An 18094-nucleotide genomic window follows, 5' to 3' on the forward strand; every position below is an offset into this window, starting at 1 on the left:
TACAAAACAGGCACACTTGCTGATATCCCCATCCACAAGATCATTGCCAAACACCAGGCAATATATGAACCCAACAAACACACCATAGACAACGCTCTCCAAATGCTACAAGACAACCCCTACCAAGAGGATGCATGGGCAGAACTTGCACCGGACACAGAACAACAGAGACAAGAAGATGCAAACGACAAACAGCTACCAGAAGACAACAGTGATGACGAAGAAGACGCACCACTACTCAACAGCATACCAGCTTCCAACAACCACATCCCCACCAGCAATGAATCCAGCGTGACAGTGCACAACTTGCCTTCCGCTCCAACACCACAACCAGCGCCAGATGCACAAACACTGAACAAAACCCTCAATTTAGAACAAAGACGTCTTTTCAATTTCGTCAGCTGGTGGTCCTCAAACCGCAGTCAAGACCCAGACACCAAACCTTTCCACATCTTCCTCTCTGGAGGAGCAGGTACAGGCAAGTCGCATCTCATACACTGCATCACCCACGAGGCCAACAGACAGTTAAAAAGAACAGTCCAATCCCCACCAGACATTAAAGTACTTGTTTTGGCAAGTACAGGTACAGCTGCCAAAAACATCAACGGTCAAACTGCACTCACAGCACTTGGTATACCAAAGAACTTGCACCGGACACAGAACAACAGAGACAAGAAGATGCAAACGACAAACAGCTACCAGAAGACAACAGTGATGACGAAGAAGACACACTACTACTCAACAGCATACCAGCTTCCAACAACCACATCCCCACCAGCAATGAATCCAGCGTGACAGTGCACAACTTGCCTTCCGCTCCAACACCACAACCCGCGCCAGATGCACAAACAATGAACAAAACCCTCAATTTAGAACAAAGACGTCTTTTCAATTTCGTCAGCTGGTGGTCCTCAAACCGCAGTCAAGACCCAGACATCAAACCTTTCCACATCTTCCTCTCTGGAGGAGCAGGTACAGGCAAGTCGCATCTCATACACTGCATCACCCACGAGGCCAACCGACAGTTAAAACGAACAGTCCAATCCCCACCAGACATTAAAGTACTTGTTTTGGCAAGTACAGGTACAGCTGCCAAAAACATCAACGGTCAAACTGCACTCACAGCACTTGGTATACCAAAGGCATTAACTTTACCATACAAACCTTTAGGCGAAGCCCGCATATCTCAACTTCGGGCCAAGTTGGAGAACACTGACCTAGTCATCATCAATGAAATCTCCATGATCAACCAACCACTGCTCACATACATACATGGCCGCCTCCAACACATAAAGAAATACACATCAAGCTAAATCTACTTCGGCAATACTTCCATTCTAACTGTCGGAGACTTCTACCAACTTGCTCCAGTAAGACCACCTCCGCTGTACAAAGATCCGACAGATATCACTAACATATGGTCCATCTTCTCCCTCTGGCAACTAGTAGACATCATGCGACAAAAAGGCGACAAAACCTTCACTAAAATGTTGAACCGCATCAGAGTCAGGCCAAAACAACAACCTCTTGCACCACAAAACCATGCCATGCTCCTATCAAGACTGGACAAAACCATACCTGATGACACCCTCCACATATTCCCGACCCGCAAAGAAGTTGACAACTTCAACCACATGCAACTCAACTCCACCTCCCCAAACATTCAACATATTCCACCCTTAGACGTCTACAAACAAAACAAACGTCCCCGCAAAGCCACTCCACCCACAACCACTACACAGCTTCCAGGTAGTAAGCCTGACACACTTGCCAAACATGCACAAGTCATGCTCACTCAAAATATTGATGTTGCCGATGGGTTGGTCAATGGCGCCTGTGGCACTATTACACATATTCCACCGCCAGGCCCGAATACAAAAGTCCCACCATACATCTGCGTTCATTACCTTAACCACCACACTGGGCTTGCAACAAAACGTTGCCAAACAACCAAAGATGCCATCCCACAGGGCTCAATCATCATCAAACACCAACCAGTACATGATCAACCAACATCCAACAATTTCGTCCGCCATCAGTTCCCCATCTCCCTTGCATGGACCTGCACTGCACATAAAGTACAAGGTGTTACAACACATCATGCCGCTGTCGCTCTGAAACACATCTTCACCCCTGGCCAGGCATACGTAGCGCTCAGTCGCGTCACTTCCTTACAAGGCCTATACCTCTTGGATGATACATTCTCCAAAATCTACTGCAATGCACACGTCACAGAAACAATACAAACAATGCCCACTGCAAACATATCACCCGCCGAACCTATTTCCAACATCCACACAACTGACCACTTCATTATCACACACCACAACATCGAAGGTCTCCAACATCACATGCCAGCCACTCAGAACACTCAAATCCAACACGCTCAATCATATGCCTCACAGAGACATGGGTCACTACAGCCCATCCAGACAACAACACCTTCGCTCTCCCAGGCCAGACATTCATCAACATACCCAGATCACACTGCTATCCCCAAACCAACAACAACACTGGTGAACCCACCAATAAACTATACGCCACCATGCTCAAAGGTGGGGTTGGTGTCTACATCAAAGAACACATCCCACACACAACAACACATCATGAAGACCACCACCTAGAACATCTCATCATCAACACTACAACTCCACCCCTCACCATCATCAACATATACCGCCCACCAAAGTACAGCCTGCCACAATTCCTACCCCACCTCACAAAACTTCTCCAAAGAACAGCCACAGCCCATCCAAACACACCCACCATCGCTGTAGGTGACTACAACATTGACTTCCTCAAACAACCCCAAAACCAAACTTCTGACCAATTCGCCGACATCGGCTGCGCTCAAATGATAAAAGTCCCCACAACCACAGGCAACACCCTCCTTGACCACATCTACCAATACACAGCACCACCCACTACAATATTTGGCAAATGTCACACATACTACAGTTACCACGATATCACATTCGCAGCATTCCCCCTTTAAGAACTTCTCATTAACTAGCTGTATGTTCATGATGTACATCGCCTTTCATTAGAGTCAACATGTACATGTACTGTATCTACTTCCTACATTATGAGTACTGGTGCATGCCTTACCCTGGTGCATGCCTTTGTTACATCTCACCTGGACTACTGCAATGCTCTCCTCTACGGCATCACGGAACAGCAGTATGGCAGGTTGCAGCGTGTTCTAAATGCTGCAGCCAGGGTTACATGCTTGATTCCCAAGTTTGACCGCATCAGTCCGGTTCTGATGCGGCTCCATTGGCTGCCTGTCAAGGCAAGGGTTGAGTTTAAGATACTCTTGCTCACCTACAAGGCAGTCCATGGAGCGTCACCGGCTTACCTGACTGATATAGTACAACGCCGACGTGGGTCAGCCTATTCCTTCAGGGCTGACGCCGCTTTCCTTCTACAGGAGCTACGCACCAAGTGCATACGTTTTGGTGACAGATCCTTCTACAAGGCGGCGCCACTCTTATGGAATGGGCTGCCCACACACATTAGACTTGCGGAGTCAAAGGCAGCTTTTGGAACAATGCTAAAAGCACACCTTTTTCGAGTGTATTTCAAAGGCGCCTGAGAGTTGGTAAAATTTTTCACCAAATTTGGGCGCTTTAGAAATGTCATATTTGATTTGATTGATTGATACTGCGTATGTATGTCTCTCTATGTCATGTATGTCAAACACTCAATGTGAAACAAGCCACATATTTTAGAATGTGTAAAATAAAGAATGCAACAAATATCTCGCCTCCTGGCATTTACGGCTGCAAGTGATCTACCAAGCACTCATTTGGTCACAACTCCTCCACCCCCCACCCCCCACCCCTCAACGTTCCCACACCCCTTCCGTGGCGGAGACTCCCGAGTCTGCTAGCAGACTCAGCGCCATTTCTAGTTATGATCATTAATACACGGAACGAGAATTTAAGTGCCTGAATATTTTGGATCAAGTATGTCTAGAAGGAGAGACATGAGGTCGGTCTTTGCTTGATATAACCAAAATATTAATCACGCCTATAATGTTTGTTGATTCAAATGCCAGCACTGTTTTCATCATCATCAACTGCTTCATTACACGTGTCGTCTTCCCCGGTATTCTCTATTGTGACTGTCTCAACTCGCTCATCGTGTGTGAAAAAACGCTGTAGCAGCCAGTCTCTGATTCGGTCTTTGTTGTGGCTGTTCCGTCTCTCTAACCGTGAGTGACAAGATGGTGGCGCTGCCAATTCCAAGTCGGTCCTGTTTTTTCTCTTTCAGCTTTTTCACCGTGCGCGACTAGGCGGTGGAGTAGCCAGGTCCGATTTGGTCTCGCTGTGACTGTCTGAAAACTCTCTCACCGTAAGTGACAAGAGGATGGCGACGCCTGGTCAAAGTCGGACTGGTTGCGTCTGTCTCAAGTAACAAGTCGATGGAGTAGCTGGGTCCGATTCGGTCTGGTTGTGATTGTTTCAACTCTCTCACAGTGTCTGGAACGCGGTGGAGCAGCCAGGTTCGATCTGGGCTGGTTGTGAATATCTAATCTCTCTCACCGTATTGATAAGACGATGAAGCACCTAGGTCTGAATCAGTCTAGATGTAACCGAATCATCTATTTCACTGTATTGGCAAGATGGCTCAGCAGCCTGGGTGCGTATTCATGAAGCCTTCGTAGAATTGTCAGTAACGAACGATCTACGAGGCCCGAAGTAAGACTTTTGTAACTGTGTAGTAAGTCATCACGTGGTATTCACAAAGCATTATTATGGTTCTCCTAATGCCTTACTTACTTCACCTCTCGTAACGCTCACGTTGTTTTGCGCGGTTGAGCACTTTGGCCGGGGTGAGTCATTGATGTGTTATGAAATACAATTGAGCGTGTCGTCACTGTAATAGACCTATGTACAGGGACACCACAAGCTCTATACACCATTATTTCCCGGAATTTGCAAGAAGCGTGATGGGACCGAAGAGGAGGAAAACTCTCGTCCCGCGAGATGACGAGGATGACACCATTTCTAACAGCCGTCAGCCGAAGTTTTCCTCCACCGAAGTTCTAAAGTTAGTTAGTCTTGTGGAAAAGAATTGGGGGGTTATTAATGACAAGTTTTCAGACGTGATTACATTGAAGCGAAAGCAGGATGTGTGGAGTGACATAACGCGAAGAGTGAACAGCGTTGACACCGTACTTAGAACAAACAAAAGCATTCGGCACAAGTGGGACGATATGAAATCAAAAGTCAAACAGGAGGCCGTCTATGTAAAAAAAGATGGCAACGTGCCATTGGAAGATGCCATTCCTCAGCTAACGGAATTGGAGGAAAGGATTGCAGGACTCATCGGGACTAAAATTATTGAGGGAATCCCTGGCGGCATAGATACAGAAGAGCCTGTCTCCGGCGACCATGACAACCACGAGGACCGCGACTTCGATTTCAAAACGCTATAAACTGCTATGCTTTAGCTTCTTAAGCAGAGGAAACTCTGGTCACAATTCTTGATATGGTAGGTTGACTCAAGCCACTAGCCATGTCCCAATTAGCAAGTTGAAAACTGCCGGTAGCCAAAATCTGAGTGCAACACAGACCTGGAGAGTTGCTGGTACTGCACGTGATCGCATGGTGATTGGTGGCTGGGGCAATCTCACCTGCTAACAGGTCGATGATTTCAAGGAGGACTGGTCGAGTCATCCGGTACCGCTGATATAAATCTACGTCATCGTAGACGTCGAGTGGTTGTAATCTGTCTCTAAACACACGTTGCCGCCGTAAAGCCCGTCTGGCCTCAACCTCTTCCAATAAAACCAACGCAGCTGCCATGCTTGTAGCGTACAAGTGTTTCAAACTATTTACGAAAACTCAACGAAGCCTAAAACACCTCACGTAATTCTAGTAACGTGTTACGAGGTCGATTGAAGTAACGAGTGCTTTGTGAATATGACGCAAATCGATAAAAGCACACTACGAGCGGTGTACGAGTTCGTAAACGCTTACTAAGCCCTAAGAAAGCCCCAGGTCCGATTCGATGAGTTTTTACTGTCTCGTGCTTCTTTCCCAGTATGGCACAAGAACTGTTTGCATAACATTTTGAAAACGACAGCCAAAATTTCCCTCGACTCTGATTGTCAGATATCATCACCATGCCCAATCGAATGAATTAACCATTAATGGGCCACAATAGACTTGCCCGATTATTTATTCTCGAAGTCAGTTTAGAGTAGTGAAGTGCACTCCTTACATCCCGCTCCTACGTAATCTCGGAAAGAAAACTACGGATAAAAGAGTTCTTTATTAGATCAAGGCTTGCAACGACATATAAAAGGGAAAATGTAAGGACTTTGCAGCTAAACATTCTCTGTTCAGACTCTTTCCAAGCACCCTGTGCGGCCGACCTTGTTGATGGTTGGTACAAATTCCAATTACTGGTCCATTAGGCGATAGGCTTCTTCTTCTCGGCTCGTTTTACACTGAAAATACAAAACGATCTCAGTGCAGAGGGCAACCATTTCTTGGAAAGTGTGTATGCCAATTTTTATAAGAATCAGGCGGATTTCTATAAGAGGGGAATATATGCCAATCTCAGATTTGCCTTAAATGTTTTTTTGAATGACATTTAAAGTTAAAATATCTCAATGCTCCAATGACTGACCAGCTTTAATTTGGTAGATGTCGATCTGTGATGGAAGGAGCTGCAGAAATTTTTTTTAAAAATCGTAAGTAGGGGGTCACTGCAAAACAGTGTTTTTTTCTGTAATGACACATTTATTTCTGGCAATCCTGGATTTCACTCTCAACATCCCAAGCTAAGTTATGCATGATAGGATTCCATGAGCTTGCCAAATACTATGCCACTTGAAAATATTGTAGGATAATGAAGGTGCGAGGGTATAGGTGGCGCCGAAGTCGGTGAAAATGTTTAAACCAGTGCTTTTGGGGTCCAATATCTCTGTGCGCCCTCATCACATTTGAATGAAATCTTTTTTTTACCAGATAGCCCTGTATGTCTTCTAACATTCCTATACAAATTTCAGTGGGGTTCAACCCTATTGACCCATTTATAGCTATCATCCAATCATGAATTGAGCAAAATTAAGCAAAACGTGAGGGGGCATTGAGAGGGACCACTTCGCCCTATTCACCTGGAACTTGCAAGGCGGTGGAACGTTGTCAGATAAAAATAACCCTAAATATTTCAGCCCCAAAAAGCACTGATTTCAACGTTTTCACCCACTTCGACACCACCTATACCCTCGCGCCTTCATTATCCCACCATACTTTTAAGCGGCATAGTATTGGATAAGCTAATAGAATCCTATCATGCATAAACTAGCTCGGGATGTTGAGGGCGCAGTCCAGGATTGCCTGAAATACATGTGTCATTTCAGAAAAAAAGCACTGTTTTGCAGTGCCCCTACAGGCCGCGCCCTAAACTACCCACGGGAACTTCCATTTGCCGCAGCTCCTTCCATCATAGATCGACATCTATCAAAATAAAGCTGGGCAGTTATCGGCGCATTGAGATATTTCAACGTCAAAAGCAATTTTTTTAAGAAGTCCAACTTTGACCCTCACAACTGTGACCGTTCGAGAAGCCCTAGAAAAAAAACTTTCAGGCAAATCAATCATACTGATGTGGTTTAAAGTTCCATTTAACCCGGCGCGGTAAAAAAGCTGATTCGCGGGTTAAAAGCCGTCAAAAATCTCTCTCCCCCTAACTTCAGACCCCACCAAACCCTGAAGTTATCATGCATAACGTATACACGAAAACTTCATCGTTTGACAGGCTAGAATAGGTCTCTTTGGCTCTGAAAGCCTTCCTCCGAGGTACGTCTAGTAAAAATTGATGAGCATCTAGATAGTACCATTTGAAGTAGAAAACGGAATTAAAGGCGTTATGAGCAAACGCAATCTCTAAGGATCCATCCGTTACTGCTCCTTCAAGTTGGACGAGTTGTTTCCGGCCACCCGATATATAACCTCCCAAACAAGATTATCCTTAAGGTTATCCTCGCAACCACAATTAAGAAGAGGTCATCTAATCTGAGGAACAATGAGCTGGTTTCCACAAGGTAGGTCCACCATTGAGCAGATATTCAACCGTAGATATTGTGGAAGAGGTATAGGCAGCAGGGCAAACTTCGGTGACCGCAAGAAATGCTTCGATCGGGTCTGGCAAGATGTTTTGTAGACAGTTTTGAGGACGTACATTAGCCCAGGCATCATCATAGAGGTAATGCAGGAGCATCGTTCAGGTAAGAGAGAACTTCAGTGAGAGCTTCCCCACCTTGGTAGGAATAAGGCAAGGTAGCCTCCTATCACCAAACCTGTGTAACATCTTCCTCGAGAATATTATGGCAGGGTCGATCGCTGAATTGGAGTCACCCGTGACAATCTCGGGTCGAACGATCAGTGCTCTGAGGTTTGCCGGAGACATCGATGATCCGATCCCCTTCGTGGCTCAACAAGTGACCAAATCCGCCACTCAGAGACAGTAGAAAGAGCTAGTGGCAAACATGACATGGCAATTAGCCTTGAGAGGACGAACACCATAGTTTCAAGCAAAGGGGAACAGAGTGATGCGTGCCTCAAACTACCATCTAGAACAAGTGGCAGAGTTCCTCTACCTGAGAGCCACATAGACACAATATGGTATTTCCCTCTAGGAGATGAAAACGCGAATAGCCAAAGCTGCAGCTGCCCGAGCCACACTAATTTGGTGTGACTTAAAAATATCATTGTGACTTCAGAACTCCACCTTCGAGATTGTTCCTGTACGCGGCAGAATCCTGGACCATGACAACGAGATTGAGAAGCGGATCAACGCATTTTGAGGTAAAGAGCTACAGGAAACTACTACATGTAGTATTTGGCATACTTTACACAGCCCACACCACCAGCCTACGAATTTTTTTTTCATAATCCGCCAAAGAAAGAAAAAGCGTTATTTTATTTTTTCAGAGAATTTTGCGAATTGTGAAATTAAAGGTGCTAATATTTTGTAGTTTGGGGTAATGATTGGGGCACGGCAATCATTTCTGGCCCGAGGTTAGTTGAGACTGATGGTAATGAGACATGATTGTACTTACAATTGTCTTTTTTTCCCGATACGGACAAAACAACCTGGTGAAATATTGCATTCCCTTCTAAGTCTTTCCACCGTTGAGAGACCCGCCTCGGTCATGACTGACTCCGACGCAAACAGCCCAACGACCAGTATCAGCAGCAAGATCTTCATTTTGACGACAACGGTAAACGCTTCTCCTTCCCTCAGAGAGCAGATGGTTTAATGCCAGCTCCCCTATCGTGGTTGATTTTATTATGGGACTACAGTACCATGGTTACTGATATGACGTCACCGACTTCAGTTCATACAGCGATTCGTGTGGTGCTTGGAAACAGATTCGGTAATCCCTGTAAGGATTTGGTTTTGGACTCCACACTAACGATCATTGACAAATCAAATTTTCACAAGTTCTATTTTGGTAGAAATTCCAAATTTCTTTCGGTTTTTTTCCTTTGAAAAAAATTCCACATAGATAAAACACCCGACAACCTTTGTGCATGTAGGATCATGATAAGAAGGCACTCCTGTAACATGACTTGTTCAAATTTGAGTTGTGGACAGTTGGAGACCGGATATTACCGCAATCTGGACTTTCACATCAAATTGTGTGACAATAATACATATCCAGTTCGTGCCATTCAAATAATGGCCAGTTTGGACAGCTCAGTATCTGGACTGGTTCTCACATGTACATTTTTTTAAAGTCGTGACAAAAAAAACTTGGTTCGTGACATACGATGCCACTCGTAACAGGATATTTCTATAGCCATTGCTGCTACCAAAAATATTATTATACACTTAATCGTGAATATACGTATATTCCAAAATATGTATCTATTTTTGCCAAATTTATGCCACATTTTTTTCAGACTGACCTCTCATCACAAAATTATAATCACTACTATAATGGACGTAGAGCTGAAATAGTTTGTCACACATCTCCTCCGTCAGTTCAGATCGGATGACCTCGAAACTGAAAGTCGTGGTTGATATGGAGATGCACCTCGCCGGGTTAAATTGGTAAAATTTGCAGCGATCTCGGAGAAATAGCATTTTTTGTTCTTTCTATATATGGGCATTCTCATGAACATAAGGGGCCTTTTCAGCAGGTCTGATTTGCATATGGGGCAATCTGTTAAATCAAAAGTATTGGGGCCACTATATGTTTAAAGCATTCATCCATTTCGCAATTTTCCCCCTTTATTTTGGTCGTACTCTTTCACACTACGTTGTTAATCGCTCTTAATTTTTCTAAGTACCGTATGGGAATTCATCACGTGATACACGTCTCATCAAAACAAAACCGCCTCACCCGACCCAAGCACTGGGCGCAAAGTAGCGCACAGCTCCCTGTATGAATACCCGGGGCAAATATAAAATATAATATAAAATCCCGATTAACATTTCTTTACTGCGATAAAAACAGGCTAACCACTGCAGATTAACAAGTAAGTGAGTGTTCCGGAACGAGTGGAGTCCGTGCGGAGGGTGTCGAAAAAACCCTAGGCGAACTACTTCCTCCGTATGGTGCTGCCACCCACTATGCTCGCGGTATTTGTTGTACTAAGTTCGTAACATGCCAACTCTTCACCATTCGCGAAATAGTTCGTCAAAATAAGTCGAGACCACTTTGAAGAGTGGTGGAGTTTGATTTTTCCGGTCGTTTTGGCCAAAAACGCGTTTAGTGTAAGTAATTTGGAGGAAAATCATCCCCCCAAATCATCATGTTCGATTTGTAAACACTTGGGTCGGCGCGGAGTGCTCCACATCACACATCGACCTATTTGACGCATATCAAAATCAAGACAACATCACAACCCCCAGACATATAATTTCATTTCACCCAAATTGCCCCGACCCCACATTAAGCCATCACCCTAAAACAACCCGCGCCACGGGAATTATGCCAGTTAATCATAATATACGTAGTAATGTTACACAGCCCTGGGAAGCCGGAGTTGACTGGCTTGATAGTTGACGCCGTGAAAAAGCATTTGTTAGTCCTACCCTAAGCGTGATCTAGTGTCATGCAACACCACTATCTTTTTAGTAACAAAATTAGGTCCATGGCGATTTAGCGGATCCTGCGGATTCTGCGGATTCTGCGGAATCTGGCCTGCAGTGGATTGGTATCCGGTCGTTTCGCTCCCTGACGTTTTCGCCCCCAGCATTTTCGCCCCCAAACTTAGCCTAATACCATTAGGCCCCACGTGGTGGCACTGAAGGTGGCCGCTGCCGTGATGTAATGTAATCAAGCTAAATCAAGAGAGTGTCTGAGAGTCACTCTACCCAAAAATTAGTCGTTTCGCCTCCTGGGACTTGGGGTGGTTTAAGGATCGTTGCCAGGATCTCGGGCTTGTCACCTGTCATCGCATGATCTTGCTGGCTGTTTGGTCTTCAAGAGTGGGATGATTGACTCGGGTGGACGTTTTAGAAAAATCTTTTATTTATTATCATGAGAGTGGGAAATTATCTGTTTAAACTGATTTGTCATCTGGGAGTCCTGGACATCATCAGTCATCATGTGACTTGAATATCTGAATGATGGATCATCAAGGCAATCGTATGTTGCTCGTGCACAATTTTGCGATGTTGTAAAATAAAGAGAGACGTGTCAACCAGGCCAGTGTAGAAGTTTAAAATGTCCCCTGGAAAAAGTGTCCGTCCCTATTGTATTCTGCACGATATTAACAAATTAACGAATGAACGAAAATGACGTGTGTTTTTCGGGTGCGTAACGACTTACACGATTACGGGCCAACTCGGCCAATTACCAACTCGGCCTGGGTTATAGATCACGGTCAATGGTCTCATTAAGGAGGGTTTTTTTATTCATGCGCCCCCCCCCCCCCCCGCCTCACCGTAGTTCCTAAAATCATTGATTTCTCGGTCCTTACAGTATGTCAGTGTTGATTCAGATTCAGCAGTTGTTTTGGCAAAGACATGTTTTTTTGGAGTTTCTGAAACCTAGATCGCTACTCAATAGGCGGCTAACAAGAAACTACGCATTTATACTGTTGTTGCCGACGTATGTGTACACTGAACTTGGGATGTGCGTCGGCCCCGTCTTGAAATGCCGTCCAGTGCCAGTTGGTGCGTTTTTCGCTGATTTGTGCAAAATTCAACATATCTCAAAAGTTCAATGGTTGACCCTCGATTTTTTTTTGATTTTTGTGTAGCGTAAGCAACTGTTTTTCATGGGAAAATGGTCACTGTAAGAATTATTCAGGAAGAACTGTATAATATTTGGGGTTTTTCGTGATTGTCCGGCCCAATTGGCAATATTGCAATTTGGGATGGTGAACAGAGCTAGGAGCAAATGTGACGCTTATGATTTATTTAAAGAAAAAAAATGCCCGATTTAACATCCTGCAGAATCAGGGGAATCGGGCGTTTCCAGTGATATACGACACAAATGGGTTGTCCTCATGCATTCACTTTGGAAACGCATTTTAAAATAGATGTTACGTCCTGTTAATGGGGCACGTCATCATCGCGTACATTTGGGAAAAACTCCCTAACGAGACCAATGTGGAAATCGTCCGATAATAGAATGCAGACATTTTTTTCATGCATGTTGGGGGTTTTCCGAAATGCTTGATAATCTTAGCGGTTTAGACAATTTAACAGTTTTGGAATATTACAAATATTTATTATAAGGATAATTTATCATAATGTCGATATTCTCGAGCTGTTTTTATGCTGATTCCGCCCAGATTCCGCAGGTTCCGCAGAATCCGCAGGATCCGCTAAATCGCCATGGCCCAAAATTAGGCTAATGCTATCAGTTTGTATACACAGTATGTTCAGTGTTCAGAAGCTGGGCCATTGTTTTAGGCAAACTCACAACAGGTGCGATGTTAATAAAGTTAGAAAAGTGAGCTGAAGATAGATGGGATGGACCTATTTTGGAATACGGGTGCAGCAGTAGCACAATTTTAGGGAAATGTTTTAGGCCCTGTTTGGCCATATGCTTAGATATTTTAGCAGGATTTGGTGTTATAACTTAGTTGTATGAGTTTTGTACGGTGGCCCATTAGGGACATCATGTTTTTTTTTAGATTCAAATACGATTTTTTTTTCTCGAATTTTCTCCACGGAATTAAGTATTTTCTCCACGGAATTAAGTATTTTCTCCACGGAAATAAATACTTTTCTCCACGGAAATAACATTTATCTCCACGGAAATAACATTTATCTCCACGGAAATAAATACTTTTCTCCACGGAAATAAATACTTTTCTCCACGGAAATAACATTTATCTCCACGGAAATAACATTTATCTCCACGGAAATAAATACTTTTCTCCACGGAAATAAATATTTTTCTCCACGGAAATAACATTTATCTCCACGGAAATAAATACTTTTCTCCACGGAAATAAATACTTTTCTCCACGGAAATAACATTTATCTCCACGGAAATAACATTTATCTCCACGGAAATAAATACTTTTCTCCACGGAAATAAATATTTTTCTCCACGGAAATAACATTTATCTCCACGGAAATAAATACTTTTCTCCACGGAAATAAATACTTTTCTCCACGGAAATAACATTTATCTCCACGGAAATAAATACTTTTCTCCACGGAAATAAATACTTTTCTCCACGGAATTAAGTATTTTCTCCGCGGAAATAAATAATTGATTCCGCTGATATGATTGGTCCTGCATTTTAGAGGACGAGGTCAAGGTGAAACTATTAACCCTTAAACCCCAACCTTGCGGTAGGCTCGGGAACCAAGCTGTACAGGCGCTGCCCGCTGGAACACGAGGCCGCTTGTCAATCCCGTTTGACATTGTCAGATCTGACTATACGTGTATAGTGTTGGCATGAAGACTGTGGAAGATGTAAGTAACACGATGATTGTCAGATTTGATACGTTTTGAATCATAAAAATGCAGTTGGTAGCATCTTTGTAGAGTGGCCTAGTATCAGTGAAGAAAACGGTACGTGGAGACCCACTGCCGATGTTATGTATAGCTAGCTATCGCGCGCAGTAGCTAGCTATACATAACATCGGCAGTGGGTCTCCACGTACCGTTTTCTTCACTGATACTAGGCCACTCTACAAAGATGCTACCAACTGCATTTTTATGATTCAAAACGTATCAAATCTGACAATCATCGTGTTACTTACATCTTCCACAGTCTTCATGCCAACACTATACACGTATAGTCAGATCTGACAATGTCAAACGGGATTGACAAGCGGCCTCGTGTTCCAGCGGGCAGCGCCTGTACAGCTTGGTTCCCGAGCCTACCGCAAGGTTGGGGTTTAAGGGTTAATAGTTTCACCTTGACCTCGTCCTCTAAAATGCAGGACCAATCATATCAGCGGAATCAATTATTTATTTCCGCGGAGAAAATACTTAATTCCGTGGAGAAAAGTATTTATTTCCGTGGAGAAAAGTATTTATTTCCGTGGAGATAAATGTTATTTCCGCGGAGAAAATACTTAATTCCGTGGAGAAAAGTATTTATTTCCGTGGAGAAAAGTATTTATTTCCGTGGAGATAAATGTTATTTCCGCGGAGAAAATACTTAATTCCGTGGAGAAAAGTATTTATTTCCGTGGAGAAAAGTATTTATTTCCGTGGAGATAAATGTTATTTCCGCGGAGAAAATACTTAATTCCGTGGAGAAAAGTATTTATTTCCGTGGAGAAAAGTATTTATTTCCGTGGAGATAAATGTTATTTCCGTGGAGAAAAGTATTTATTTCCGTGGAGAAAAGTATTTATTTCCGTGGAGATAAATGTTATTTCCGTGGAGAAAAATATTTATTTCCGTGGAGAAAAGTATTTATTTCCGTGGAGATAAATGTTATTTCCGTGGAGATAAATGTTATTTCCGTGGAGATAAATGTTATTTCCGTGGAGAAAAGTATTTATTTCCGTGGAGAAAATACTTAATTCCGTGGAGAAAATACTTAATTCCGTGGAGAAAATTCGAGAAAAAAAAATCGTATTTGAATCTAAAAAAAAACATGATGTCCCTAATGGGCCACCGTAGTTTTGGAACATATAAGTTCCAACTTTGTCAAGTCTTTTTTTACTTTTGTTTTAGAATATGTAAACACTACCTCTGACCCCTCTTTTGTAATGTTGCACTTGCTAACCTCGTTTAACTAACCTTGATGTCAGGATATTTGTATAAAATCTGTGGAACTGGCTGGAGCAATCAATCTATTAGAAAATGTGTTAAAGAGCGTATGGTGAGGTCACCTCATGATGGCTTGTGTACTGACTCTATTGACAATACGGGTAACTGTTGATATGTTGGCATTATTAACCAAGCTTCCAGTTAATGCTCACCAATGGACACCATGATGTCAGACAATTAGGGGAAATGGTTTACCTGTTTCATGATGTTGACGACCATGGTCACATGAACTCCTGCAACTGTACGGTTTACACCAATGGTCTGTTATCTTAACGAGTTAACACTCACAGCTTTCATATATGACGTTGACTTTGAGGTTTCGATTTTATGTTGCATAGTATCAATTGTATAAGACTTGAGTTTATCTCTTGTCAATATTTAGCGGTGTAAAAGAACGAAGTCACAAAAGAAAAGTGCGGCCATTATGGACATCCTCGTTTACAGTGTACTAATTCTGATTGATTGGCAGACACAAATAGTTGGAAATAAAGCTCACAACAAAAACGTAAATCAAATCCTGGTCGGTCATTGAGTGCTGCATGACTTTATGTTTCACTAGACGGACGCCGAGCAACTCCTGTAACCCTCTGGTAGGAGTCACTCCTCCCTCTGCCCAACTAGAGCTCTTCCACTTGATCTTAGTCCCGGTGTAATGTTTTTGAGTGTTTCTATTTTTGAGTGTTTCCCCTCATTGTTTGGGAACGCTAAAAGATAGATTGACAAGTTTTTCTGTGTTTCCCCCTATTGAAAAGTCATGGTCTCTCTAGCTGCCTATTGTTTGGAAACACTGACACATGGGAAACAACCACGGATGTTACACCGGAATCAGGAGCACAAACCCCCTTGCAACCGCTTCAGGACAAAGGTAGCCAGATATCACTACAGGAACTGGTTAACATTAACCTAGTCCTTAACTGCCTGTCAGACACAACACGGATTGCTTGATAACAGGAATTCAGGTATCGTCTAGTGTTGGAGATCTTGGAACAGGCACTTCATCTATCGCTGCGCTATAGTATTATCATACACATGTAATAGAACTTATTAGAATTGCTTTGATATATCGGGCCTCGGTGCCCCGTCATCCCGGGAGGTTCACTCCCAATGACATCTGTAGAGCAACCTTGTACCAAAAAAGCGTGATAGGGGGTGTTTTTCGGAGGACAGAGCGTGACCCGCGCGTGGTGAATAGACCCCCTTATCTCGCTCAAACCCACGCAATAACCCCCGGGAATACCGCAAATGCAACACGCCACACACTAAGGCCTTCATGTAGCCCAATCCTCAAATTTCTAGTCTGAGGGACAATGCTAGCAAAGCTCAGTATGAGAGGTAGCCATATTCTCTTGGGAAGGATTCTTTTGCAGAATGCTAGAACAACTGATGAAAGTAGTCTAATTTCCTGACAATACATAAGTGGCTGATGGAGGCTGTTTTAACGGTGTACCCCCATTTCGCCTACACCCATTTTGCCTACACCCATTTCGCCTATTCTCCATTTCACCTATACCCATTTCGCCTATTACCCATTTTGCCTATTCATCACTTCGCCTATTCACCATTTCACCTGTTCATCATTTCGCTACATCCATTTCGTCTATTCACCATTGTTGTAACTTTAGGCCACGCGAGCGAGCCTGCTGGGCCTTCTGTTTTGCACTTTGTTTGAGAAGGGATAAATAATGTGATGATTATGAGGTGATTATGAGGGAGATATCAGTGTGTGTAATTGTTTTGCTTGGAATTATGATACTGTTGAAATGTGTAAGTACTGTAAATAGTTATGAGCTCAGTTTATCATTACAAATTTATTAATTAGATATGAAGTCTTAGCCCTTTGTTTCTAGATTCATGCAATTGATTGGGAACAACGTTTACATAGTGTTTGTCGTCGTCACATCACGATGCATTGCAACTCTGACGGTTTTACATTACTGTAACTTGAGTTACAAAATATAAGCCAGAACGGCCAGCAATATGTGCAGTGATGCCGGTTTGCAACACTGCGCACCTCTTCAGTTCCTGTGTTTGGTACGTCTCAGCCAGCACGAGCAACGACGCTGCAGGGCGTATAGAGAATATTTCGGCAGTTTTACGGCCTATAACACCAAATTTAGTTCTTGAAAAGCTAGATATAAGGTAGAATGGGGTTATTGTAGCCCCTTTTTCAATAATAACTTTGGTTACGTACGAGATTTCCAGGCAGATTCACTATCGGGATGGAGCCTGAGTAATTTCATTGAAGGAAACTCGACAAAAGTCATGAAAAACCAGACTTTGGAGTTGAATATTAAATGTGTCTTGATATATTTATGGTACAGTGCAATGGCTTGTGGCGTGGAAGCAATGTTTGGTGTGACACCGATATGGCAGGGAGGTAGGGTAGCTGTTTTTGGTTATAAAAGAAGATTACGAAGATCGAAGACCGCAGACCTGTACAAAACGCAGACCCATCTACGAAAACGAAGATCACCGAGCTACAAAACGCAGGCCCATCTACAAAACGAAGACCCCCGAGCTACAAAACGCAGACCCAACTACAAAACGAAGACTCCCCGAGCTACAAAACGCAGACCCTCCTGAATTGCCCTGGTTGATTGTAACCAATATAATAATCACACAATTTTAGACTAAAATCAGTCCTGCAGACCAAGTGTACCTAAATTGGAGCCGCTCCCATGATAGCCCGAGGCAAATACTTGGCAACTAGCAACTATTTGTATATTTTGTGCTGTGATTTCCTGTAGTCTGAACTTAACTGTGACTTATGTCAATACCTTTTGCTATATCTGTGACTTCTTCGGCAATAAATCCACTCTATGTTAATCCTCAAGGGTATCATGTACAATTTTCTTTAATTTTTCAACA

General features: G+C 43.2%; 2 protein-coding genes and 1 long non-coding RNA gene across 3 annotated transcripts; 2 read left to right on the top strand and 1 right to left on the bottom strand.

Moving 5' to 3' along the window:
• The first annotated feature begins 1487 nt into the window (after positions 1–1487).
• LOC135497262 (uncharacterized) lies at positions 1488–2624 on the top strand. Its single transcript, XM_064787025.1, has one exon. The coding sequence runs from the start codon at positions 1488–1490 to the stop codon at positions 2622–2624; it is 1137 nt and encodes a 378-aa protein (XP_064643095.1).
• Positions 2625–4954: 2330 nt separating this feature from the next.
• Positions 4955–5443, top strand: LOC135497263 (nuclear apoptosis-inducing factor 1-like). Its single transcript, XM_064787026.1, has one exon. The coding sequence runs from the start codon at positions 4955–4957 to the stop codon at positions 5441–5443; it is 489 nt and encodes a 162-aa protein (XP_064643096.1).
• An 820-nt stretch (positions 5444–6263) lies between these two features.
• Positions 6264–9342, bottom strand: LOC135497327 (uncharacterized). Its single transcript, XR_010448806.1, has 2 exons — positions 9080–9342; positions 6264–6460 (listed from the first exon to the last, which is right to left on the bottom strand). It is a non-coding gene; the product is annotated as an uncharacterized LOC135497327 (long non-coding RNA).
• Between the last annotated feature and the right edge of the window lie 8752 nt (positions 9343–18094).

The sequence above is a fragment of the Lineus longissimus genome, chromosome 12 (assembly GCF_910592395.1).
Source record: "Lineus longissimus chromosome 12, tnLinLong1.2, whole genome shotgun sequence".
In the NCBI taxonomy this organism is placed as follows: domain Eukaryota; kingdom Metazoa; phylum Nemertea; class Pilidiophora; order Heteronemertea; family Lineidae; genus Lineus; species Lineus longissimus.

What these genes read in the sequence shown, in the direction of transcription:
- LOC135497262 (XM_064787025.1), top strand. Translation starts at nt 1,488, where the DNA reads ATGTTGAACCGCATCAGAGTCAGGCCAAAACAACAACCTCTTGCACCA.
- LOC135497263 (XM_064787026.1), top strand. Translation starts at nt 4,955, where the DNA reads ATGGGACCGAAGAGGAGGAAAACTCTCGTCCCGCGAGATGACGAGGAT.